General features: G+C 41.5%; 1 protein-coding gene across 9 annotated transcripts in view; it reads right to left on the bottom strand.

Annotated features, from left to right (window-relative positions):
* The window catches only part of NAV1 (neuron navigator 1), a 526,544-nt gene that overhangs the window by 231,211 nt on the left and 273,047 nt on the right, over window positions 1–22,286 (bottom strand). For all 9 annotated transcript variants that reach the window (XM_056557725.1, XM_056557730.1, XM_056557732.1 and 6 more), the window contains one exon: window positions 9,522–9,660. In XM_056557725.1, the coding sequence (XP_056413700.1) occupies window positions 9,522–9,660 (139 nt within the window). The remainder of the gene's footprint in view (window positions 1–9,521; window positions 9,661–22,286) is intronic.

Here is a 22,286-nt window from a genome sequence, read left to right as displayed (position 1 = left end):
ATCTGACAGCCAATAAGAATAACCCCTCCCTCTGACCCCTATGTATGGAGCAACAACAAAAAACGTGGTCTCAAATGGCTGGAAGTGCTCAACCCCAAATGCAGTTGTGCATATATACTGGGGGAGCAGATCCTGCCCTTGTAGTCCGTTGCTAGGGGCGATCCCCAGCATAAAAATGCATACAATGGAGGATGCCTGCAGCGGACTACAAGTGCCACAATAGAATCCTACACCAGATAAACGGTGTGGATGTGTAACATTTGGGGTTGAGCACCTCCAGCCCTTTGAGACCAAGTTTTTTGTTGTTGTTTGTAAATTTATATGGGGAGGTGTGTAAACTCCATATGTTAATGCGCCTTGAACATTTTCCAGGCAGCATTAGGGTTGCACCTGTGAGGCCATGCACCTATATCAGCCAACTTGGGTGGGGCTTGTAGCCTCTCTCCCCCCTTCCATTGTATGTGTGCTTAGTCACGCTGGAGGGAACTGGGAGCAGGCTGCATGTCGACCTAGTGCTGCTGTAATTGCCCACTGGCCCCTGGATTTTGCTTATTACGCACAGGTAGGTTAGCGTTAGGTCCCGTGCCATCTGAGAAACCTTGGCGTTGGTGTGCGGGCTCTGGTGTGTCCTTAATATAAGGATACACTGGCGAATGTCTCAATTTTAACATCAGTGTTGAGGGATTAGCCAATGTCATTGTATACATCTACCACAGTAGTGCACCTACATTTCTGTATTGTATTATTCTAATTGTTACACATCCACACCGTTTATCTGGTGTAGGATTCTATTGTGGCACCCTTTCCCAGCCAGGGTGCCTCCAGCTGTTGCAAAACTACAACTCCCAGCATGTCTGGACAGCTGTTGGCTGTCTGGGCATGCTGGGAGTTGTAGTTTTGCAACAGCTGGAGGTGCCCTGGTTGGGAAACACTGCTGCAGAGGGAGAGCAGCATACAGGAAGACTGGCAGAAGCAGAGTCCCAGCCAAGCTTCATGTGACATCATGCCTGCTGGGACCCGCCTCCTTCCACCCCTCAGAAAGTCAGTGTTCCTGAGCTAATGAAGAGGGATAAAAAAAGGTATTTCCACTGAGTTTTAAACCTCAATAAACACAGGGATAGGCATAGTTAGAGAAGGGGACAGATGGGAAGGGGGATCAGGGAAAGTTTAGATGATGACAGGTACTCTTTAAGAATCCCTCTGTAATGATGGTGAAAACGTTATTCTTCTAGACATAGTTAATGATGCTTCCTTGTCATGATTACATGCCTAGGTATAACAGATCCCTAGAAAGACCCCTGTAATGGGCAGATTAAATTCATTTATTTATATATTGTTATCAGATCTCCCATAGGATGTATTTTCTCCAAAACTTAATAACCCCAAGCTTGATGACCTGTCTTGGTACTGCAGTCCACCCAATCTCTTAATCACCTTGGTCGCACTCCACTGCACCCGCTCCAGTTCCGCCATGTCCTTATATATAAATATACACACACAGGTGCCCAAATTGTGCACAGTATTCCATGTGTGGCCTGACAATCAAGGCAAAACTATGTTCTTTTTTTGAGAATATATGCCTCTTTTGATGCATTCTATGATTTTACTAGCTGCTGGTACTAGTCACTATAGTTACGCTTACTGTCCATTACTCCCAAGTCTTTTTCAGTGGCAATTTTACACAGTGTTTTACTATTTATTACATAGTCATACATTGTGTTGCCTCAGCCAAAGCACATAACAGTACAGTAATGGACATGCTTAGGAAGTATATCTGCTTGTCTTGGGGCTAAATGGCTATGTTGTGAGTCTACCATAACACTGTGGCTAGCTTTCTGTGAACTGGTATTTCCTGTCTGAGTTTTTCTTTTTTGACTACAAATCCCCCAATTCCATTTTCCTTCCTCCCACACATCATCCACCCCACCCATTGAAACATAAATTAGCTGCATCCATTGCATTAGTTGCAGATTGATCTCTCTCCCACCAAACTATCGCTCCACCCATTGAAGCAGACAGGCTCCCTGTCATCAGCTGACTAGTGAGTCAGGTCTCGGCTGAATTGCAGCCTGGGAAAAATCTGACAAGTCATTTTGTATGCTTTTAAAAATAAATATTGGGGTGAATAACACATAAGAATTGTGAGAAAACAGTCACACACAGGTACAGACACTATATTATGAACTACACTAACATTACAGCCCCTGTAGCATAGTCAAATAAAATTCCTGGAATACCCCTTTAAGAACATCATAGCACCTAGAAAATCAATGATTCTGGGCAAATGCTATTATCCATGGGCTCTATGGACCCAATTCACACATGTTTAGACTCATATGATCAAGCGTTAGTACTGCAGACAGGTAGAATAAAGCATAATGTCCATAGTTTTATACGGATGATGAATCCTTCAAGTATTTATTCAATTCTTAACAATATATTCAGTATTCAGACATAAGAGTACTGTCATTCATAATGCAAGATGGAAAAGCATACCTCGGTCAGATGGAGAGAGACACGAGTACAATACTGCCATGTTACGTTTCAGGGGAACGCCCCCTTAGTCATGACTAAGGGGGCGTGCCCCTGAAACGTAGCGCAGCAGGTTTGTACTCGTGTCTCTCTCCATCTAACTAAGGTATGCTTTTTCCATCTTGCATTATGAATAACGGCACTTATGTCTAAATACTAAATATATTGTCAATATATTGTCAATTTATGTAACAACCTTTTTTGTGGCACAGTATTTAATGACTTTGTATAGCTGAGAGCTGAAACATATACAGCCTCATCCCCATCTGGGACACTCTGTTCCTGGCCGTCCTAGATAGTTTTCCTCTGGGAAAAGATGAAGCGCTCGCTTGCACGTGAGCTGCAGTCAAATGGGGCATTTCAGGAGTTACCTTCCGTCCCGATCGACTGCAGCTTTATTTTTGCCCAGAGGGAAGCTATCTAGGACGGCCAGGAAAAGAGTGTCCCAGACGGGGATGAAAACGTTCTAAAGACGCCGTACGAGAAATGGAATCCTAGAGATTCTGACACAGGGTGAATATATGTTTCCATGTCCTATTTATTGTATTTTTGTATGAAGTGAAAAAGCATTGGATAAAAATGGACATATAATGCAATCCCTGTGGAAGTGTCATTCTTTTACTATGTGAATTAACTTTAAAATGATTCTCATTTTTTTCTGGGGGTTATATGCACCCTTACATAAAATGCTGTTTCAATAGATTACACTGGATGCATTGACCATGCCAGGATCCAGCACCAGTAGTAGCCCAATAATATCAAACAAGAGGACCTTCTTCACAATCCTATGTTTCTTTCCAGACCATATAAAGTTCCAAATGAAAGCTTGGATCGAATAAGGAACTGTCATTCCAACGGGGACAGGAAGAGTTTTGAAAAAGAAAAAAAAATAGAGTAATTGAGGAAAAATTTTCATTTTGATTGCTGAAATATGACTGAACACCAAAAGAGGGAGGGCAGAACAAAAATATTTAAGCCTTGAGGCAGAAAAGGCATTTGAAAGCCTGGGTTGGCCCTTCATGTTTTCTACAGTTAAAGGGGTACTCTGGTGGAAAACTTTTTTCAAAAATGAACTGGTTCCAGAGAGTTAAACAGATTTGTAAATTACTGGTACTTCTATTTAAAAAATCTCAATCCTTTCAGTACTTATTAGCAGCTTTATGCTACAGAGCAAATTCTATTATTTTTGAATTTATTTTTTGTCTTGTCCACAGTGCTCTCTGTTGGCACCTCTGTGCGTGTCAGGAACTGTCCAGAGCAGTATAGGTTCGCTATGAGGATTTTCTCCTGCTCTGGACAGCTCCTGATATGGCCATCAGGCGTCAGCAGAGAGCAGACAACACAAAAATGAAATTAGAAAGAAAATGAAAATAAAAGAATTTTCTCTGTAGCATACAGCTGCTAATAAATACTGGAAGGGTAAAGATTTTTTAATAGAAGTAATTTACAAATTTGTTTACCTTTCTGGCACCAGTTGATTTAAAAAAACGTTTTTTCCACCGGACTAACATAGTAACATAGTTCATAAGGTTGAAAAAAGTCCAGAGTCTATCAAGTTCAACCTATAATCCTAATGAGTCCCTACTGAGTCGATATAGATCTAGAATCCATAACCTGTAATGTTATTATTCTCCCAAAATGCATCCAGACCCCTTTTAAATTCATTTACAGAGTTCACCATGACCACCTCCTCTGGCAGAGAATTCCACAGTCTCGTTGCTCTTACAGTAAAGAACCCCCGTCTGTGCTGGTGTAGAAACCTTCTTTCCTCTAGACGTAGAGGATATCCCCCTGTTATAGATACCGTCCTGGGTATAAATAGATCATGGGAGAGATCTCTGTACTGTCCCCTGATGTATTTATACATAGTTATTAGGTTGTCCCTAAGCCTTCTTTTTTTTTCTAAACTAAATAACCCTAATTCTGATCATCTTTCTGGGTACTGTAGTCCTCCCATTGCCCGTATTACTCTGGTTGCCCATCTTTGAACCCTCTCCATCTCCACTATATCTTTCTTGTACACTGGTACCCAGTACTGTACACAGTATTCCATGTGTGGTCTGACTAGTGATTTGTACAATGGTAGAATTATTTCCTTGTCATCTATGCCCCTATTTATGCACCCCATGATTTTATTTGCCTTGGAAGCAGCTGCCCGACACTGGTCACTACAGCAAAATTTACTGTTAACTAAGACTCCCAAGTCCTTTTCCGCATCAGTCGTCCCAAGTGTTCTCCCATTTAATACATAATCCCAGACCGGATTTTTCTTCCCCATGTGCATTACCTTACATTTATCAGTGTTGAACCTCATGTGCCACTTGCCACAGCCCAAACCTCCAACCTATCCAGATCCATTTGTAACAGTGCACTGTCCTCTATAGTGTTTACCACTTTACAGAGTTTAGTGTCATCTGCAAAGATTTCTACTTTACTATTCAACCCTATTCTACAAGGTCATTAATGAATATATTAAATAGAACAGGACCCAAGGCTGACCCCTACGATCAGGGAAACTCTTCAATTACTATCTATGAGATAAAATGCTCTCCCAATGTTATTCCCCGTATCTTGCCTACATGGAAACGCTATCTGATCCTTGTGAATAAGTGTCGGACGCAAACAATTCTGGAAAGTGCCTGATCATTCAGCAAAAATCTTTAAATCAAAAGTTCAGAAGGGCAATAGGCAGTAGTTTTTATAGTCCAAATGGTCCTTTCCTGGTTGAGATCACTATTACAATAAGTGAAGAATAATTTGAATGGCATATGCGCACCAATATTTAGGCATACAAGCAGAGATAAATGTTTAAATGATATGACGGTAGCTGTTATAACTCAGTAAATCTAATTTAAAAAAAAAATTAAAAAAAGGAATGAAATTGAATGAACTTCACATCAAGATTGGATGTACATAGTGAAACTGTGGATCACTTCCCTTCATTTCAGGCGATTCCATTTTTTTTTTTTTTTTTTTTACACAATATCCTTTTAGATGCAATATAAGCCAAATTGTGCACCAAAAAGATAGTAAAATATGTTTAATTATACGTCAAACTTAGGCCATGTCCACTTTGGCGCTAATATTGGGTTAATTGGAAATTTACTATTTGTTAAATGCAATACCTTTTACTTATTGGTTGTGGGAAATACATAGGTTGGGAAACTTTTCATATCTTTTCTAAAAACTTAAGGCCTCCAGCTGCCATTGAAGGCTATCTGCATCCAGTGATCATGTAATCGATACGGATAAGCCATCTGCCTGAACATGCAGAGCCGTGAGATGCATTTACTCTTAGCGTGTCTTAATGACACCCTTACAGTTAAATGCGGCATTCAGTCACGCCCCCTGTCATAGACATGAGTGGAGGGGTGTGGCATGACGTCACAAGGGGGCATGGCGTGAGGTCACGTCTCCAGTCCCGGAAACACAGTGGTCTCTGAGATAGGAGCAGCAGCCCAGCATAGAATGCGGGTGATACACAGAGATCACGGGGTCCCAGAAGCAGCCCCCCGCGATCAGACATCTTATCCCCCAAGATGTCTATGGCCGGAATACCCCTTTAAATGTGTTTATTATTATTATTTAATTAAACTTTTCGTGCTCCTATCCAATGGTCCTAGATTGCCAATCTTTTTAAGTGTTTTTCTACCTTTTCCAGACACCTCGGGTATAGGTATTAGCTTGGCTAGCTCGGTCTTCTTTGATTTATACTGTTATAGTGTTCTTCTCCATATCCATTTGTATGAATGCAGTATCTTTAATATACAAATGCGCAAATCTGCCATGTGTATAATTCCTGACATGCAAATGCTTGTCTAGAATAGCAAACATGATCAGCCCAAACAATAATTTAAATGTATCTTTTGTATACAAGTAAAAAGACATAATGCCCCAAACTATTTATGGGAGCATTAGAGGGAATCTGACTAATAGCATCACCTGCCCTTTCACAGGAAGAAGTGCACCATTAGGCTAGGACTCCACTGAGATTTTTGGCCTGCGATTTTTGAGGCATAAAAACGCCAGAAAAAACGCCAGAAAAACTGCCACAGTTTTTCCCTGCGTTTTGGGTTTTTTTCTGGCATTTTTACCTTTGTGTGGAATTTGCCTTTTTTGGCCCCTTTAGCGTTTTTTTTACAAAATAGTTGGGTACCAAAAAAAAAGGATGCAGTAGGGATGTAAAAATGTCTTTAACTAAATGTTTATTTTTTATAACAAAGTTTTAATAAATTTTTTTGTAAAGTGTGTGTGTTTAACTTTGCTTTCTCTTTTTTTTCAAATTTTTTATGTAGGACTACTACTCCCAGCATGGTACACACTATTCCATGATGGGAGTAGTAGTACCTGTACTATAGACATATCGCCCTGGGTGTCTGTCTGACACCCGATGCGATCGTCCATTATATAGCAGAAAAGCGGAGCGGCTCTATACAGCGCTTCCATCTCTGCTCTGTACTCTGAGTGATATTTTCCTCCCAGAGCTGTGATTGGCCGGATGGTTGCAGCCAATCACAGCTCTGAGGAAAAGATCAATGAATGAGTGGCCGGCCCGGAGTATAGCGCAGAGCAGGGATGTGAGCGATGTATACAGTCGCTCCATCTCTGCTATAGCCAGGACGATCACAGCGGGTGTCAGTAGTGACATCCACTGTGATGTCTGCAGGTACTACTACTCCCAACATGGAGCACACTCTGCTCCATGCTGGGAGCTGTAGTACCTGCATTAATAGACAGATCACAGCAAGTGTAACTTCTGACACCCGCTGCGATCTGTCTATTAATGCAGGAACTACAGCTCCCAGCATGGAGCAGAGTGTGCTCCATGTTGGGAGTAGTAGTACTTGTAATGAAGGAAAGATCACTGCGGGTATCACTCCTGACACCCGCTGTGATCCTCCGGTATAATGTATGGATGCAGCGTCCGGCGCTCTCCTATGGTCCCCTGCACGCCGTGTATATATACACATTCCGATTTCTCACAGAGAGCTGAGATTGGCTGGAACCATCTGGCCAATCACAGCTCTCTGCGGGAAATATGAATATGTGTATATTTCCTGCAGGGCAGGGGACCATAGAAGAGCGCTGCCGCATCTATACAGTATACAGGAGGATCGCAACGTGCGATCTGTCAATTAGTACAGGTACTACTACTCCCTTCATGGAACAGTGTGTTCCATGCTGGGAGTAGTATTACTACCTAAAAAATTTAACAAAAAAAAAAGTGAAAAACACACACACTACATTTTTATTATTGTCGGCTACATTTTTAGTGCTTTACCCGCTCACATAAATTGATCCCTGTTTAAAAATTAATAAACATTTCGTAATAAAAAAAAGATACATTTCGTTAGATACAATTTTTTCCATCACTACTGTATCTTTTTTATAATTTTTTTTTTTATGGTACCCTACGAAATTTTAATAAAAAAAGGTATCTCCATAATTTTTTTGGATCGCTAAAGTCCCAAAAAGAATAAAAACCGCCTGCAAAAACGCAAAATTTAAAACCAACATGGCATTTTTCTTTAGACTTCTATGGGAGGAAAACGCCATGATTTCAGGGCAAAAAAACGCCAAACTAGGTTTTGTCGGGCGTTTTGAAAATCCAGCCTCTGAGCCTGAAATTGCTGAAAAACGCCAAAAGGATTAAAAAAAAACGCCAAACTGAAAAAGGCCAAATGAATCTGGCATTTTGCAGTTTACAATTGACTTGCAGCTAACATCTGGCCGTGGCGTTTTTTCACTGAAAAAACCCTGTGCTGGAAAATTGGCGTTTTTAATGGCGTTTTTGGAAGAAAAAAAACTCAGTGGAGTTCCAGCCTTAGCATATTAAGAAAAATAGGTATAATGAAACAACAGGAGTCACAGGTTGCATAAAGGTAAACACCCTTGTTATCAGTGTCAACCGCCTTACAAGCCTATACCAACAGGTTAGTGCGAGTGATGCTGATAACAGATTTCCTTTAAAATAAGTTACAGCAATGCTTCCATGCATAAACTGCTGTGAACACACAACTATTTACTATTAATTTGAATTGTCAAAAATTATTTTATCCTCCTTGGCTAAAAATATTTCTTAAAAATGCTTTGAAAAGTATATTTACTCTGCTGAAAAATATTTAGAGCGACTGCTGTGCTATTGACCGCTTGAGGCACCATGGCATAACTTTGTGGTTTAAACTGTTAAAAAACCAAATAGTACAAAAATGGTAAAATCACGAAAAGTCATACATATTTGGTATTGCAACATTTGTAACAACAAGTATATAATAAAGTTAAAATGTTATTTATACTGCATGGTGAACACTGTAAAAATACAATGGCACTTAAAAATGCATAAAAGCTAACTAATGAATTATGTGATCCCACAAAAAGCTACATCAATGGAAAAAAATTATGGCTATCTGATTGTGTCAAGGCATGAAAAATGCTTTTATTGCTTTTATGCAAAAGCAGTTAAAATACAAACAAACTGTTCAATTCTACTAACTTAAAAGGTTAATCATACCTTACAACAAACAGCATAAAAATATGACAATAGTGGAATTGCTATCTTTTTTCTCCTATACCCATAAAATGTATGAATAAACGTCATTTCAGGTATACCAAACTCTAAAAAACCACAAGCCTTCATACGGTGGAACAAAAGAAAATGCTTTGTCTATCGAACCTTTATAACTTTATGCAATTTGAAACAGAGTAAAAATCTAAGTATAGCCTGATAGGACTCCTAGGAAAGACATTGAGAGTCTTGCTTACCATGCAATACAAGCTTATTGATAGTTTTCTCCAAATAAACACTGATTAGGAAACATGTCACTCACTGTTTTGGGGCAATGTAATCATGACTCGCTGTCACTTCTAGTAGTCCTGTCATCTGCCAAGTTCACTTTGGAAGGCTTACCCACATAAATATATATACATTTAGATTAAACATGTTACTATGATTAAATAACAAACTTTGACATGTCTATGTTCAGTCTTACAGCAATAGTGGAGCTTCGTCGTGACGCAGTTGGTGTGGATGGTAAAGAGGTAAGAGAAGAACTGGCGTTGCATTCCTCTGAACTAAGATTTCCAGATGCATCACTTAGGCCACTGCTTATGGAACTGCTCTCATCCCAACTGTAAATATAACACAGGTATATAGTCATTAGTGATAGCAATTACATACAGAAATACAGAATACATAAAGAAAATAGTAAACTAACAACTAGTTCATGTCACTGAAATATTCTATGTCTAACTGACATGATATAAATACAAAAGCATCACCATGTTTTGGCCAGGTTATGGACACATACACACCCCAATGTTTCATTTACAAAATTTGGTATTTTCCCCCAATTATGACTGCATCTGTAGCCTTTACCGGCCATTACAATATAACAACTGATAGAAACTGTTATAGTACATTGTCATGAGCATATAAATACTCCATGTGCAGGGGTTGGCAATTATACCCAGAGTGGTACAAAGGAGTAACAGTGGGGTACTTATGCGACTAGGTCAGTCAGGTAAATAAAGACTGAATGACAATCCATTCATTTTCAAGGTTCAAAGCCCAATATTTTTCACATTTTCAATTTTAATAATATATCAAAAGCATATAACACTCATGCTGCAAATACTGCTAGCAGGTCATCTAAAATATGGACACTCAATAAGAAGAAACGTTGTTCTAAACATGGCTGTTTACCATCCTACACAGTCATGCTACAATTTCTCTTATCAGAACAGTACTTAAAGAATCTAACAAAACAGCCAACTAATGCCCTGTCATAAAGTGTTCAGCATTTTAAGGACGGAGGGCGCCCTGTACCCGTACGCCCTGCGCCCGGTCCCGGTGTTTAAAACGGGGTCACACCGTGACCCCGGATCACACCGGGTCGGTCCCGGCTGCTATTCATAGCCGGGACCCTGGGCTAATAGCGCGCGGCACCGATCGTTGTGCCGCGCACTATTAACCCTTCAGACGTGCTGAAAATGAAAGTAAATGCTTCCTGGCAGCTCAGTCGGCCTGATCGGGACTATCGCGATAAAATCGCAATGTCCCAATCAGCTAGGACGCGAGTGGAGGTCCCCTTACCTTGTTCCGTCCCGTCCGATCGGCATTTGATTGCTCCAAGCCTGAGCTACAGGTTTGAGCAATCAAGCCCCTATCTCGCTGATCCATGCAAAGCTATGGCTTTGCAGGGATCAGGGTAAAAGATCAGTGTGTGCAGAATTATAGCCCCCTATGGGAGCTATAACACTGCAAAAAATAAAAGTGGAAAAAAAAAAGTTAACAAAAGTCATTTAACCCCTTCCCTAATAAAAGTTTGAATCACCCCCCTTTTCCCATAAAAAAAAAAAACGGTAACTAAAAATAAACATTTGTGGTATCGCCGCGTGCGAATGTCCGAACTATAAAAATATATAATTAATTAAACCGCTCGGTCAATGACTTACACGCAAAAAAATTCCAAAGTTCAAAATAGCGTATTTTTGGTCACTTTTTATAATGAATAAAATTAATAAAAAGCTATCAAAAAGTCCAATCAATGCAAAAATGGTATCGATAAAAGCTTCAGAACATGGCGCAAAAAAATGAGTCCTCATACCGGCCCATACGCGGAAAAATAAAAAACGTATATGGGTCAGAAGATGACAATTTTAAACGTATACATTTTCCTGCATGTAGTTATGATTTTTTTCAGAAGTACAACAAAATCAAACCTATATAAGTAGGGTATCATTTTAACCGTATGGACCTACAGAATAAAGATAAGGTGTCATTTTTACCAAAAAATTTACTGCGTAGAAGCAGATGCCCCCAAAAGTTACAAAATTAAATTTTTTCTTAAATTTTGTCGCAAAATGAATTTTTTCCCCGTTTCGCTGTGGATATTTTGGTAAAATGACTGATGTCACTGCAAAGTAGAATTGGTGGCGCAAAAAAGAAGCCATAATATGGAATTTTATGTGCAAATTTGAAAGCGTTATGATTTTTAGAAGGTGATGAGGAAAAAATGAAAATGCAAATACGGAAAAACAGAGTCCTTAAGGGGTTAAAGAATCTAACAAAAAAGTCAACTAATGCCCTGTCACAAAGTGTTCAGCATTCTGTGCACTGTACCATACATACATGCATACCATTAAAGGGGTTCTCCGCTGCCTTAACCTACTTTTGGCAGTTAGTTAGCTCTGTGGCTATATGTTATTATGGCTTTTTTTCATGTTGCTAACGGTTCTGTATGTGGTGTTTTACTTACCTTTTTTCCAGACCCGGAAGCTGGTTTCTTCATTTGCTTCCTGCCTAGCCTCGACCACTTTTTTTCTTTTCTTCTGCTGCCATCTTGCCACCGGGACGTCACCGTGGAGGGTGGTGTGTTGGAGGCCGGCCTACGTGCCCGCCTCCCGCACGACGGAATCCTCTGTCGTCATCAGCGCGTACCCTCCTTACTTTCAGCTTCTTCTAAGCTGAATGCGGATTGGGCTGCCGTGATGGGCGCATGCACAGTTGGTCCTCGCTCCGGAGGATCATCTGCGCATGTGCCATAGTGATGTCAGCATCGGGCCTGACGCGCTGGATGATTGTTAACCCTAACCTGGCCAGAGGTGAGTCCCAGAGCGCTGGACAGCTCCTGAAGGTTTGCTATGGCAGTGTTTCCCAACCAGAGTGCCTCCAGCGGTTGCGAAACTACAACTCCCAGCATGCCCAGACACCCGAAGGCAAGATGACAGCGGAAGAAAAGAAAAAAAGTGGTCGAGGCTAGGCAGGAAGCAAATGAAGAAACCAGCTTCCGGGTCTGGAAAAAAGGTAAGTAAAACACCACATACAGAACCGTTAGCAACATAAAAAAAAAGCCATAATAACATATAGCCACGGAGCTAACTAACTGCCAAAAGTAGGTTAAGGCAGTGGAGAACCCCTTTAAGTGCAAACACAAGACTCAATAAATCATCATAATAATACACGTAAGGGTACAATCCAAAAGGCATCAAGAAAGAGCAGATGGCACTTTATAATGCACCTTATTATGTTTTTTTTATTATCAGCAAGAGTGAGACCCCCCACCAATCAGTAGTTTAAAAGTGCCAGTGCTGCAGCCTTTTCACTGTTTACTTTGGCACATATTTGGAGTTACCATACCACTACTTGTATTGGCGGTGAACAGTACTGACAAGCTTTTTCATTAAAGTGAATAAACACTTTAAACAGCTGGAAATTCCAATGTGTGAACATGGCTCAGGGCTCAGCTTCCAGCACCAAGGTTTTTTTCCCCAAATCTTGTTTCTGCCCTGTGCAAACTGCCCACGCTGGAGGGTATCTGGGTGGAAGTTGTGAGTCGACCGAATGCTGCCGTAATTGCCCACTGGCCTCTGTTTTGCTTATCAAGCACAGGTAGGATTAGCGTAGGTCCCGAGCCATTTTGAGAAACCTTGGCGTTGGTGTGCAGGCTCTGGTGTGTCCTTCATATAAGGATACACTGGCGAATGTCTCAATTTTAACATCAGTGTTGAGGGATAGCCAATGTCATTGTATACATCTACCACAGTAGTGCACCCATATTCCTGTATTGTATTATTCTTATTGTTACACATCCACACCGTTTATCTGGTGTAGGATTCTATTGTGGCACTTGTAGTCCGCTGCAGGCATCCTCCATTGTATACATTTTTATGCTGGAGATCGCCCCTAGCAACGGACTACCAAGGCAGGATCTGCTCCCCCAGTATAAATGCACAACCGCATTTGGGGTTGAGCACCTCCAGCCATTTGAGACCACGTTTTTTGTTGTCTGTGCATACTGTGTGCAAGTTTAAGCTTTGGAAACAGCGCTCACCTTCCAGCTGACCATTAATCAAGCAGTGATAGGGATGGGAAGGGGTGCGAAGATGTGTTTAAAGCTATCAGCACTTTAGGGGCCTGGGAATACCTTTTTGACACCTGGCACTAGAGAATGCATTGAAGACATTAGATAAATAAAACATTAGACCAACATAGTGGAACAATAGTGAATTCAAAGTATCCTTAAAAGTATCCTTCCATATATATTCCATCCATGGTAAATGTGAACATGAATGGTGAATGTGCATCTGCCAAGGTTATTATCGCTCAATTGAAAATTCAATGTGCTGACAACATCACTTTATGTGGTAAAGCCACCACAGTTTATTCTACCATACAGCCCAGAAAATTATTCAATGCCTTCTCAACCTCCTTATCACATCCCCTGAGCCTAGCAGTCACAAATCTCTTAGCAATACCTTCCCATCCATCTGACTATTCAGTAAAAAGTACACATAGACCCGTCAATCAAGGGGGCGTCACTGCAAGCCGAAGACACGGGACTAGGTGAGAGGAGCTTCCTACCCAGGGGACTACTTATGGGCGTGGCGGGGAGCAGTTTATAAGTTCATATCCTCACGATCCCCACAGGCAGGAGTGTCTCCCGGGGATGGTGAGGATAAACATTGTACCCTATATAACGCTTTGCAAAGCGTTATATAGGGTAAAATCTGATGATTGGTTCCCTTTAATGTTTAACAACTCGGTGGACCATGCCATCTTAAAAAGCAATATCAAGTAATTGTACATTTTTAAGTCTCTAGATGAAAAAAAGTCTTATTTTGTGTGGTATGTGTTGTACTTTCTTTAGGTGTCATTGATTGATACATAAACTGTCAGAGTTGGCTCTAGACTTTGTGAGCCCTTAGGCAAAACTCAAACATGAAGCCCTCACTGACAGCTATGCAACTTGTAAGTGTCTTTATGGTGTCATTATTTTTCCTTTTCTTCATCTGGCTCAAATAGGCATGAAAACTTCTTGTAATCATGACTCATCTCCACAGAAACTGCCAAACATCTTAGGCTCCATATTTCCATCACATTACCCAAGTATCCCCTACCTTCAGTGCCGCAAATAATGCCTCCCTTCGTGCTCTGCAAGTAATTTCACCCCTATTTGGTAGATGCCCCCAGTAGGTAGATAATTCCCTCCCCACCCACCTGAAACAAGCCTCCAGTATGTAGGTAATTTACCCTGATGAGGTATATGCCCCCAGTATATTGGTAATTTTTCCCCTTTTAGGTAAAAGCCTCCAGTAAGTTGCTAATCCCCCCCCCCCCCCCCCCCACCATTAGGTAGATGCCCCACTTAGCTAGGTAATATCACCCCTTTTAGGTAGAAGCCTTCCGTACTTAGGTCATTCCAATATTAGATAGGAATCCCCAGTAGTTATGTAGGTAATACCCCTCCACCATTAGGTAAATGCTTCCAATAGGTAGGTGACCCCACCCCATTAAGTAAATGCCCCTTGGAGGTAGGTAAACCCAAAGGTACATGCCCTAAGTAGGTAGGTACAGTATTTCACATATGTCTAATATGTAAATGTTTTATTATATTTTCATGTGGCAACACTGAAGAAATTTTACTATACAATGCTACAATGTACAATGTAGTGAGTGCACAGCCAGTAAAACACTGTTTAAAGTTGATGTACTCAACACACAATCAATGTTTAAACTGGGGCAAAAAAGTGAGTACACCCCTAAGTGGAGATGCTCAATAGGGTTTAGGTCTGGAGCCATGGTTGGCCAACCCATCAACTAATGTTTACACAGCAGAATTTCTGCACAAATTTCTGCAGTAAATTCCACAGACATTAATTGCCCTTTAACTTCAATAGAATTTATGCAGTGGGAATTATGCAGCAAAAATTCTTCTGGGGATAAAATGTTAAATTGAGGGGGTCCCGCCGCTGGGGACCCCCGCGATCTCCGGGCCGGCACCCCTTTAAGCGGTGGTTGTCTTGGAGGTGTATTTGAGGTCGTTAACATGTTGGTCGTTAACATGTGGCCAAGTCCCCTAAGGGAGGGATTATGCTCTGAGTCAGTATGTCACAGTATATGTTGGCATTCCCTCAATGAACCCAGGGGCAATGGCCTTGACACTTCCCATCATCATGCTTGACTATAGGCAAGACACAAATGCAGAAACAGAACGCAGATGCACATCAACAACTTGTACAATTATCTACTTGATTCTCAGCATAATTCAAAAACTAACAGGTTGTTAGTGTACCTTTTGATAAAAATGTGCAAGCCCACTCACCACGTCAAGACCACCTGATAAACTAACACTGGCGTAACGCTGAGTGGGGACCACTGCTGCCACAACATCAAGCCCACAGGGGGAATGATCCAGTGGCCAGGCAGCACCATTGCTGTCAGACCAAAACCTCGGCTCTGGGCCAACCCACCCCAGAAACAAAGCACCACAGAAACTGTGGCTGCCGCAGAGCACCACACCAGTGTGAACACCTACCATGTGCTCCCTGCCAGAGTGCTAGGAAAAAACCCATGTGCAGTCTAATCTGCTGATTAAAAAATCTCCTGGGCCAAATGGGTGGAGTGGGGTGCTGGCCATGGAAAAACAAAACAAAAGTGGGAACAGAATACAAAAGTAACTCACAAATAAAGAAACAGAATATGGCTGCACATCCACAACTTTTACAGTGTTTTAATTGCTTGTTAGCATAATTCAAAAACTAACAGGTTGTTAGTGTACCTTTTGATCAAAACGTGCAAGTCCACTCGCCACGTCAAGGCCACCTGTGAGTGGGTCCCTTAACTTACACTGGCATAGCGCTGGGTGGTGACTACCGCCTCTACGACACCAAGCCCACAGGGGGAATGACCCAGTGGCTAGGAAGCCCAACTGTGGGGCTTCCAAGTTTAGATCAAAAGGTATGGTAACAACCTGTTAGTTTTTTTTTATTATGCTGAAAAGCAATTAGATCATTGTACAAGTTGTGGATGTGCGGCACAGTTCTGTTTCTCTATTTTTGTGTTGACTTTAGGCAAGATACACTTTTATTTGTACTCGTCACCTGGATGCCGCAACAGTTATCTATGTCCTTAGTCTGCTTGTCTTCAGAAAACTGTTACTCTTCTGCATCATGTTTAGAAGAGGCTTCCATCTGGGACAACAGACCAATTTGATGTAGTGTGCGGCGTATGGTCTGAGCACTGACAGGCTGACTCCCCACCTCTTCAACCTCTGCAATGCTGACAACACTCAGTGAGCATGTGCACTCAACTTCTTGGTGGACTATGGCTATGCCTGTTCTGGGTGAAACCACTGTATGGTCTTGCCTACCTTGCTGCAGCTCAGTTTCAGGGTCTTGGCAATCTTTTATAGCCTAGGCTATCTTTATTGTATAAAAACAATAATTATTTTTTTTTTTTTATATCCTGAGAGAGTTTTTTTGCTATGAGATGTCATGTTGAACTACTAGTGACCAGAGTGTGAGAGCGATAACACAAAATTGAAAACACCTGTTGCCCATTTACACCTGAGATCTTGTAAGGGGATTAACATGACTTTGAACATGGCTGATCTACTGAGATTTTCACACAAAATGATCTCAAAGGTTTACAGAGAATGGTCCAAAAAAAAAAAATCGAAAATATTAACCCCTTAAAAGACTCAGCCCATTTGGGCCTTAAAGGAGTAGTCCAGTGGTGACTCAGTGGTGAGCAACTTATCCCCTATCCTAAGGATAGGGGATAAGTTGCAGATCGCGGGGGGTCCGACCACTGGGGCCCCCTGCGATCTCCTGTATGGAGCCCCGACAGCCCGCGGGAAGGGGGCGTGTCGACCTCCGCACGAGGCGGCGGCCGACACGCCCCCTCAATACAACTCTATGGCAGAGCCGAAGTGCTGCCTTCGGCAATCTCCGGCTCTGCCATAGCGATGTATTGAGGGGGCGTGTCGGAGAGCCGGGGGCCGCGGAGAGCCGGGGCCCCGTACAGAGAGATCGCAGGGGGCCCCAGCGGTCGGACCCCCTGCGATCTCAAACTTATCCCCTATCCTTAGGATAGGGGTTAAGTTTTTCACCACTGGACTACACCTTTAAGGACTCAGACAGTTGCAATAACATGTCTTCTTTATTCTTTGGGTCAATACAATTAAAATGATACCCATGATTACATACTTTTCTATTACTGTTGCGCTTAAAAAAAAATCTCAAACTGTTTAACCAAATTACTACGTTTTAAAATCCCCCCCTATTTTGAAGACCTATAACTTTTTCATTTTTCCGTATAAGCGGTGGTATGGGGGCTAATTTTTTGTGCCGTAATCTGTACTTTTTATTGATACCATATTTGCTTCTATAAAACTTTAATACATTTTTTATTAATTTTTTTGGGAATAAAATGTTATAAAAAAAGCAGCTATTTTGGGCTTTTTTTTTCCGTTCACGCCGTTCACCGTACGGTATCATTAACATTTTATTTTAATAGTTCAGATATTGACGCACGCGGCGATACCAAATATGTATATACAGTTTTATTTTTTCTTTACACTTTTTGGGGGTGAAATAGGGAAAATTGAACAATGTACTTTTTTATTGGGGGAGTTTTTTTTTTTTTTTACATTTTTTACACTTTAATAGTCCCCATATGGGACTATTTATAGCAATCATTTAATTGCTAATACTGTTCAGTGCTATGCATAGGACATAGCACTGATCAGTATTATCGGTCATCTTCTGCTCTGGTCTGCTCGATCTCAGACCAGAGCAGAAGACCTGTGGAAGGCAGCGGAGGCAGGTGAGGGGACCTCCATCTGCCATTCTGGATGATCGGATCTTCGCGGCAGCGCTGCGGGCGATCCGATCATCCATTTTAGTGACCGCAATGCTGCAGATGCTGTGATCGGCATCTGAGGGTTTTTCCGCCATTGCCAGCGGGTCCCTGGCTGCTATCAGCAGCCGGGACCTGCCGCACATGACCCGAGCATCGCTCCGATGCTCGCGGTTATGTATAGGACGTAAATGTACATCCTGGTGCATTAAGTACCAGCTCACCAGGACGCACATTTACGTCCGGCATCGTTAAGGGGTTAAGTGAGCGGCAGTTGTGTGGACGAAAATGCCTTGTTGATGTCAAAGGAGAATAGGTAGATTGGTTTGAGAGAACAACAGTAACTAGAATAACCACTTGTTACAACTAAGGTATTCAGAACACAATCTCTGAATGCACACACATGAACAAGAAGTAACAGCAGCAGCAAACCTCACCGAGTGCCACGCCTGTCTGATAAGAACAGAAAACAGGGGGAACAGTTCTCACAGGTTCATGAAAACTGGACAATGGAAGATAAGAACAACATTGCCTGGTAACGGTGTGGGGACCATTTTCTTGATACTCTTTGGACTACTAAATACTAATACTCCTAAATACTTAGCACCTGAATATTGTTTCTGGCCATGTCCATCATTTTATAACCACAGGGTACCCATCTTCTGACGGTTACTTCCAGCAAGATAATGCACCATGCCACAAAGCTCACATCACCTCAAACTGATTTCATACATGCACACACACATACATTGAGATATGTATGTGTATACACACACGTGTATTAGTCCAGTGATGCGGATGTGTAATCACAGAATGTTGCATGATCTTATATTACCTTTTTTATTGGACCAACAGTTTTTTGTAGAATTAAGCTTTCGGGAGTCCTCCATTTATCAAGTCAAGTCATGTATGGAGTTACCTGTTTGGATAAAATGGTGTCCAACTGGGGTGCAATAGTCATTTTCTTTATGGTGTTTGATTCAGTTTCTGTCTGGTTTCTCCAATATAGCATCTTATGTCACACTTGGTGCACTGTATCATGTATCCCATGTGACATAGGATGCTATATTGGTGTCAATGGCCTTCATGATTTGCTTTGAACTTAATTTGTCAGCAGTCATTAGTGCAAATGTTCATTTTTGTGCCGCATTGAGTATCTCATCTTCATAATGATAGAGTTATCTCTTCTCTCCAACTCTTAAAACAGAATAAAGGGTTAATGTAGAGAATAAAATTGCCCCCTCCCCAACTAGCAAGTGCATTTAGTGTTAAAGAAAGTAATATAGCAGTACACAATGTATATATACCTCATTATGGCCAGTGAATATTCAGCCAGGCAAGCAGACTCCCTCATACATAAGTATGTAAGTAAATGTATGCAGTGTAGAAGCTACATGCAGCAGCCTATTATGCTGTTATATTCATTGCGTGTAAGGAGAACTGAGCAGCTGAGCATGCCTGACCAAAAGAGGAAATTGCCTACAGGACATATCCCATTGTGACAAGCAAAAAACAAGAGAGCATCAAGCCTATATAGGTAGGGCTGCCATTTAAAAATGATTGATATTCCTTGTATCATTGATAGTTACTTATATTTGCAAATATGTTTAAAGGGAAAACTCATCAGTGTCACCACATTAACCTGTTGGTACAAGCAGGTAGTGCGAGTAACACTAATAATAATGATACTCACCTGTTGCCGATCTGTGGTCCTGTTCTCCCATTATCTTCCTAGTTTGGGCAGCAGGCTTGGTGCATTGACAGAGCATCCTGGCATCACTGCCACTGCTTATCTGCTGGGCCCTGCTGCAAGCATGCTTGGGGAAATAACTGAAGTGACGTCAGGCAGCTCCACCTATACCCGAAGCCTGACCACAAATCGGGGACAGGTAGTTACCTCAGCCCATGACAAAGCCAGCTTAGTCTGGGAAAATGTTGGGGAGGTATAGCTGTGAGCATTTTGCAAGCAAAGGGAGTGATCTTGATTTAGGAAGAAGACATAGTAAATCTTGCTCTGAAAATAAAAAGGGAACTGTTCCACTATATGAAGTCAGTTTGACTAAGGCAATCTCATATGAAATAGATATGATCTCCACTGCAATAAATGAATAACAAGTGTCATACGGTATTTATACAAGGATCACATCCCTTTGTAATTTTAAAAGATTACTCCACTATATATAGGATAACACATGGGAATATTTTAATGGAGATATAATAAAGATATAAATACTTTTTAAAAGGAAGGGAGGGGTCCCTAGTTGAAGCGATTTAGTCACGGAGGGGCTACGGCTTCAAAGGGTTTCGTGATTATAATTTCCTTGGGATCCTTTTGGTTTTTGTTAAGGTAAGTATAATTTTAAACACTGATGACAGTTTTCCTTTAATTTCACAATCCATCAATTTAGACCTATTTATCTTGATGGTAAACCCCTTTAAGCCAATTGGTATGCACTTTGACTATTTAATAACTGTTCTTTTTTCCTTTTAGGTTTCATTAGCCACTCAAAAGGATTCAATCTTCCACATGTCATCTTTATCAGATGACCCTTAGGGTCTATTCACATGGGCAGACTTTTCGCACCAATTCCGCCTTCCACTTCCTTGGGTGGTTTCTGGCTTGTGCAGATTTTGTGTGGAATTGGTGCTGAAATTCACAAGTGTGGAATCCCATAGAAGTCTATTGGACTTCCATCTGAGGCGGAATTTCACAAGCGGAAACTATGACGTGTGAATAGACCTTTTCAAATGAAAGCCTAATGGACTTCTATGGGATTCCACACTTCTGAATTTCCGCACAAGCCAGAAACACCCAAGGAAGCGGAATTGGTGCGGAAATTCCACCCGTGTGAATAGACCCTTAGGGTCTATTCACATGGGCGGAAATTCTGCCTCAAATGGAAGCCCAATAGGCTTCTATGGAATTCCACACTTTGGAATTTCCTCACGAATTCTGCACCAGTCCCACAAAAAATCTGCACAAGCCAGAAACAACACGAAGAAGCACAATTTCCGCACCAATTCCGCTTCCGCTCTTTTGGTGGTTTCTGACTTGAGCAGATTTTGTGGCAGAGTTTCGCCTCAAATAAAAGCCCAATAGACTTCTATGGGATTCCACACGTCTGAATTTCCACATGTGAACGGCCTCCACGCCCCCTCCCATAGACTTACATTGAGGGGGTGGGGCGTGACATCACGAGGGGGCGAGGCCATGATGTCACAATACTCCGGGCCCTGTATCATGAGTCATCAGCACTGAGCAATCTTCGCTCCGTGCTGCTAGTGACAAGCGGGTGCTGCAGGTGAGATCACAGGGGTTCAGACATCTTATCCCCTATCCTTTGGACCAAGGCCCATTTTTCAAATCTGACCTGTCCCACTATATGTCCCACAAAGTGATTCAGATTTTTTTTTTTTTTTGTAACATATAGTACTGAATGTTACTGGTAGATTCTCTAGTAGATTCTCTACTTATAAAATATAGTCATTCCATAAAAAATTTGTTATTAATTCCCATTTATTTACAATAAGTCTATTTTATGTTGGCATCATTTGTTAAATGTTCTTTTACTTTTTTAGATAAAAGGAGATCCAAGATAGGGAGATGAATCGCGCTGCCACAAGATGTATATATGGGTAAATTTATTGCACACAAAGGATCCACACAACACGTTTCAAAGCCGCTCCGGCTTTTTCGTCAGACGCCTGACGGAAAAGCCGGAACGGCTTTGAAACGTGTTGCGTGGATCCTTTGTGTGCAATAAATTTACCCATATATACATCTTGTGGCAGCGCGATTCATCTCCCTTTCTTGGATCTCCTTTTATCTATATTTGCGCCTGGACGCTGGGAGCCGCAGCAGCCGCGATTACAGGATACCTGATCAAGCGCATTGAGTGTTGTGCCTCCATTTGCACAACTCGCATAGGTGAGTGCGTTTTGATTGAGCTCTTCACTATCTCATCCATCAGGTTCCATCCAGGGGCACGCACCCTGTTCTCTTTTGTACTTTTACTTTTTTAGGACGTTAGAAGTTTGGCAGCAGTTTGCTAAATTATAGAGAACATTTCCAAATCAGATCTTTTTAGGGACCATTACAGTTCTGAAGTAGATT

This window comes from Hyla sarda, chromosome 2 (assembly GCF_029499605.1).
Source record: "Hyla sarda isolate aHylSar1 chromosome 2, aHylSar1.hap1, whole genome shotgun sequence".
NCBI classification, from domain to species: Eukaryota; Metazoa; Chordata; class Amphibia; order Anura; family Hylidae; genus Hyla; species Hyla sarda.
This window is presented reverse-complemented; position numbering and strand designations above follow the sequence as displayed.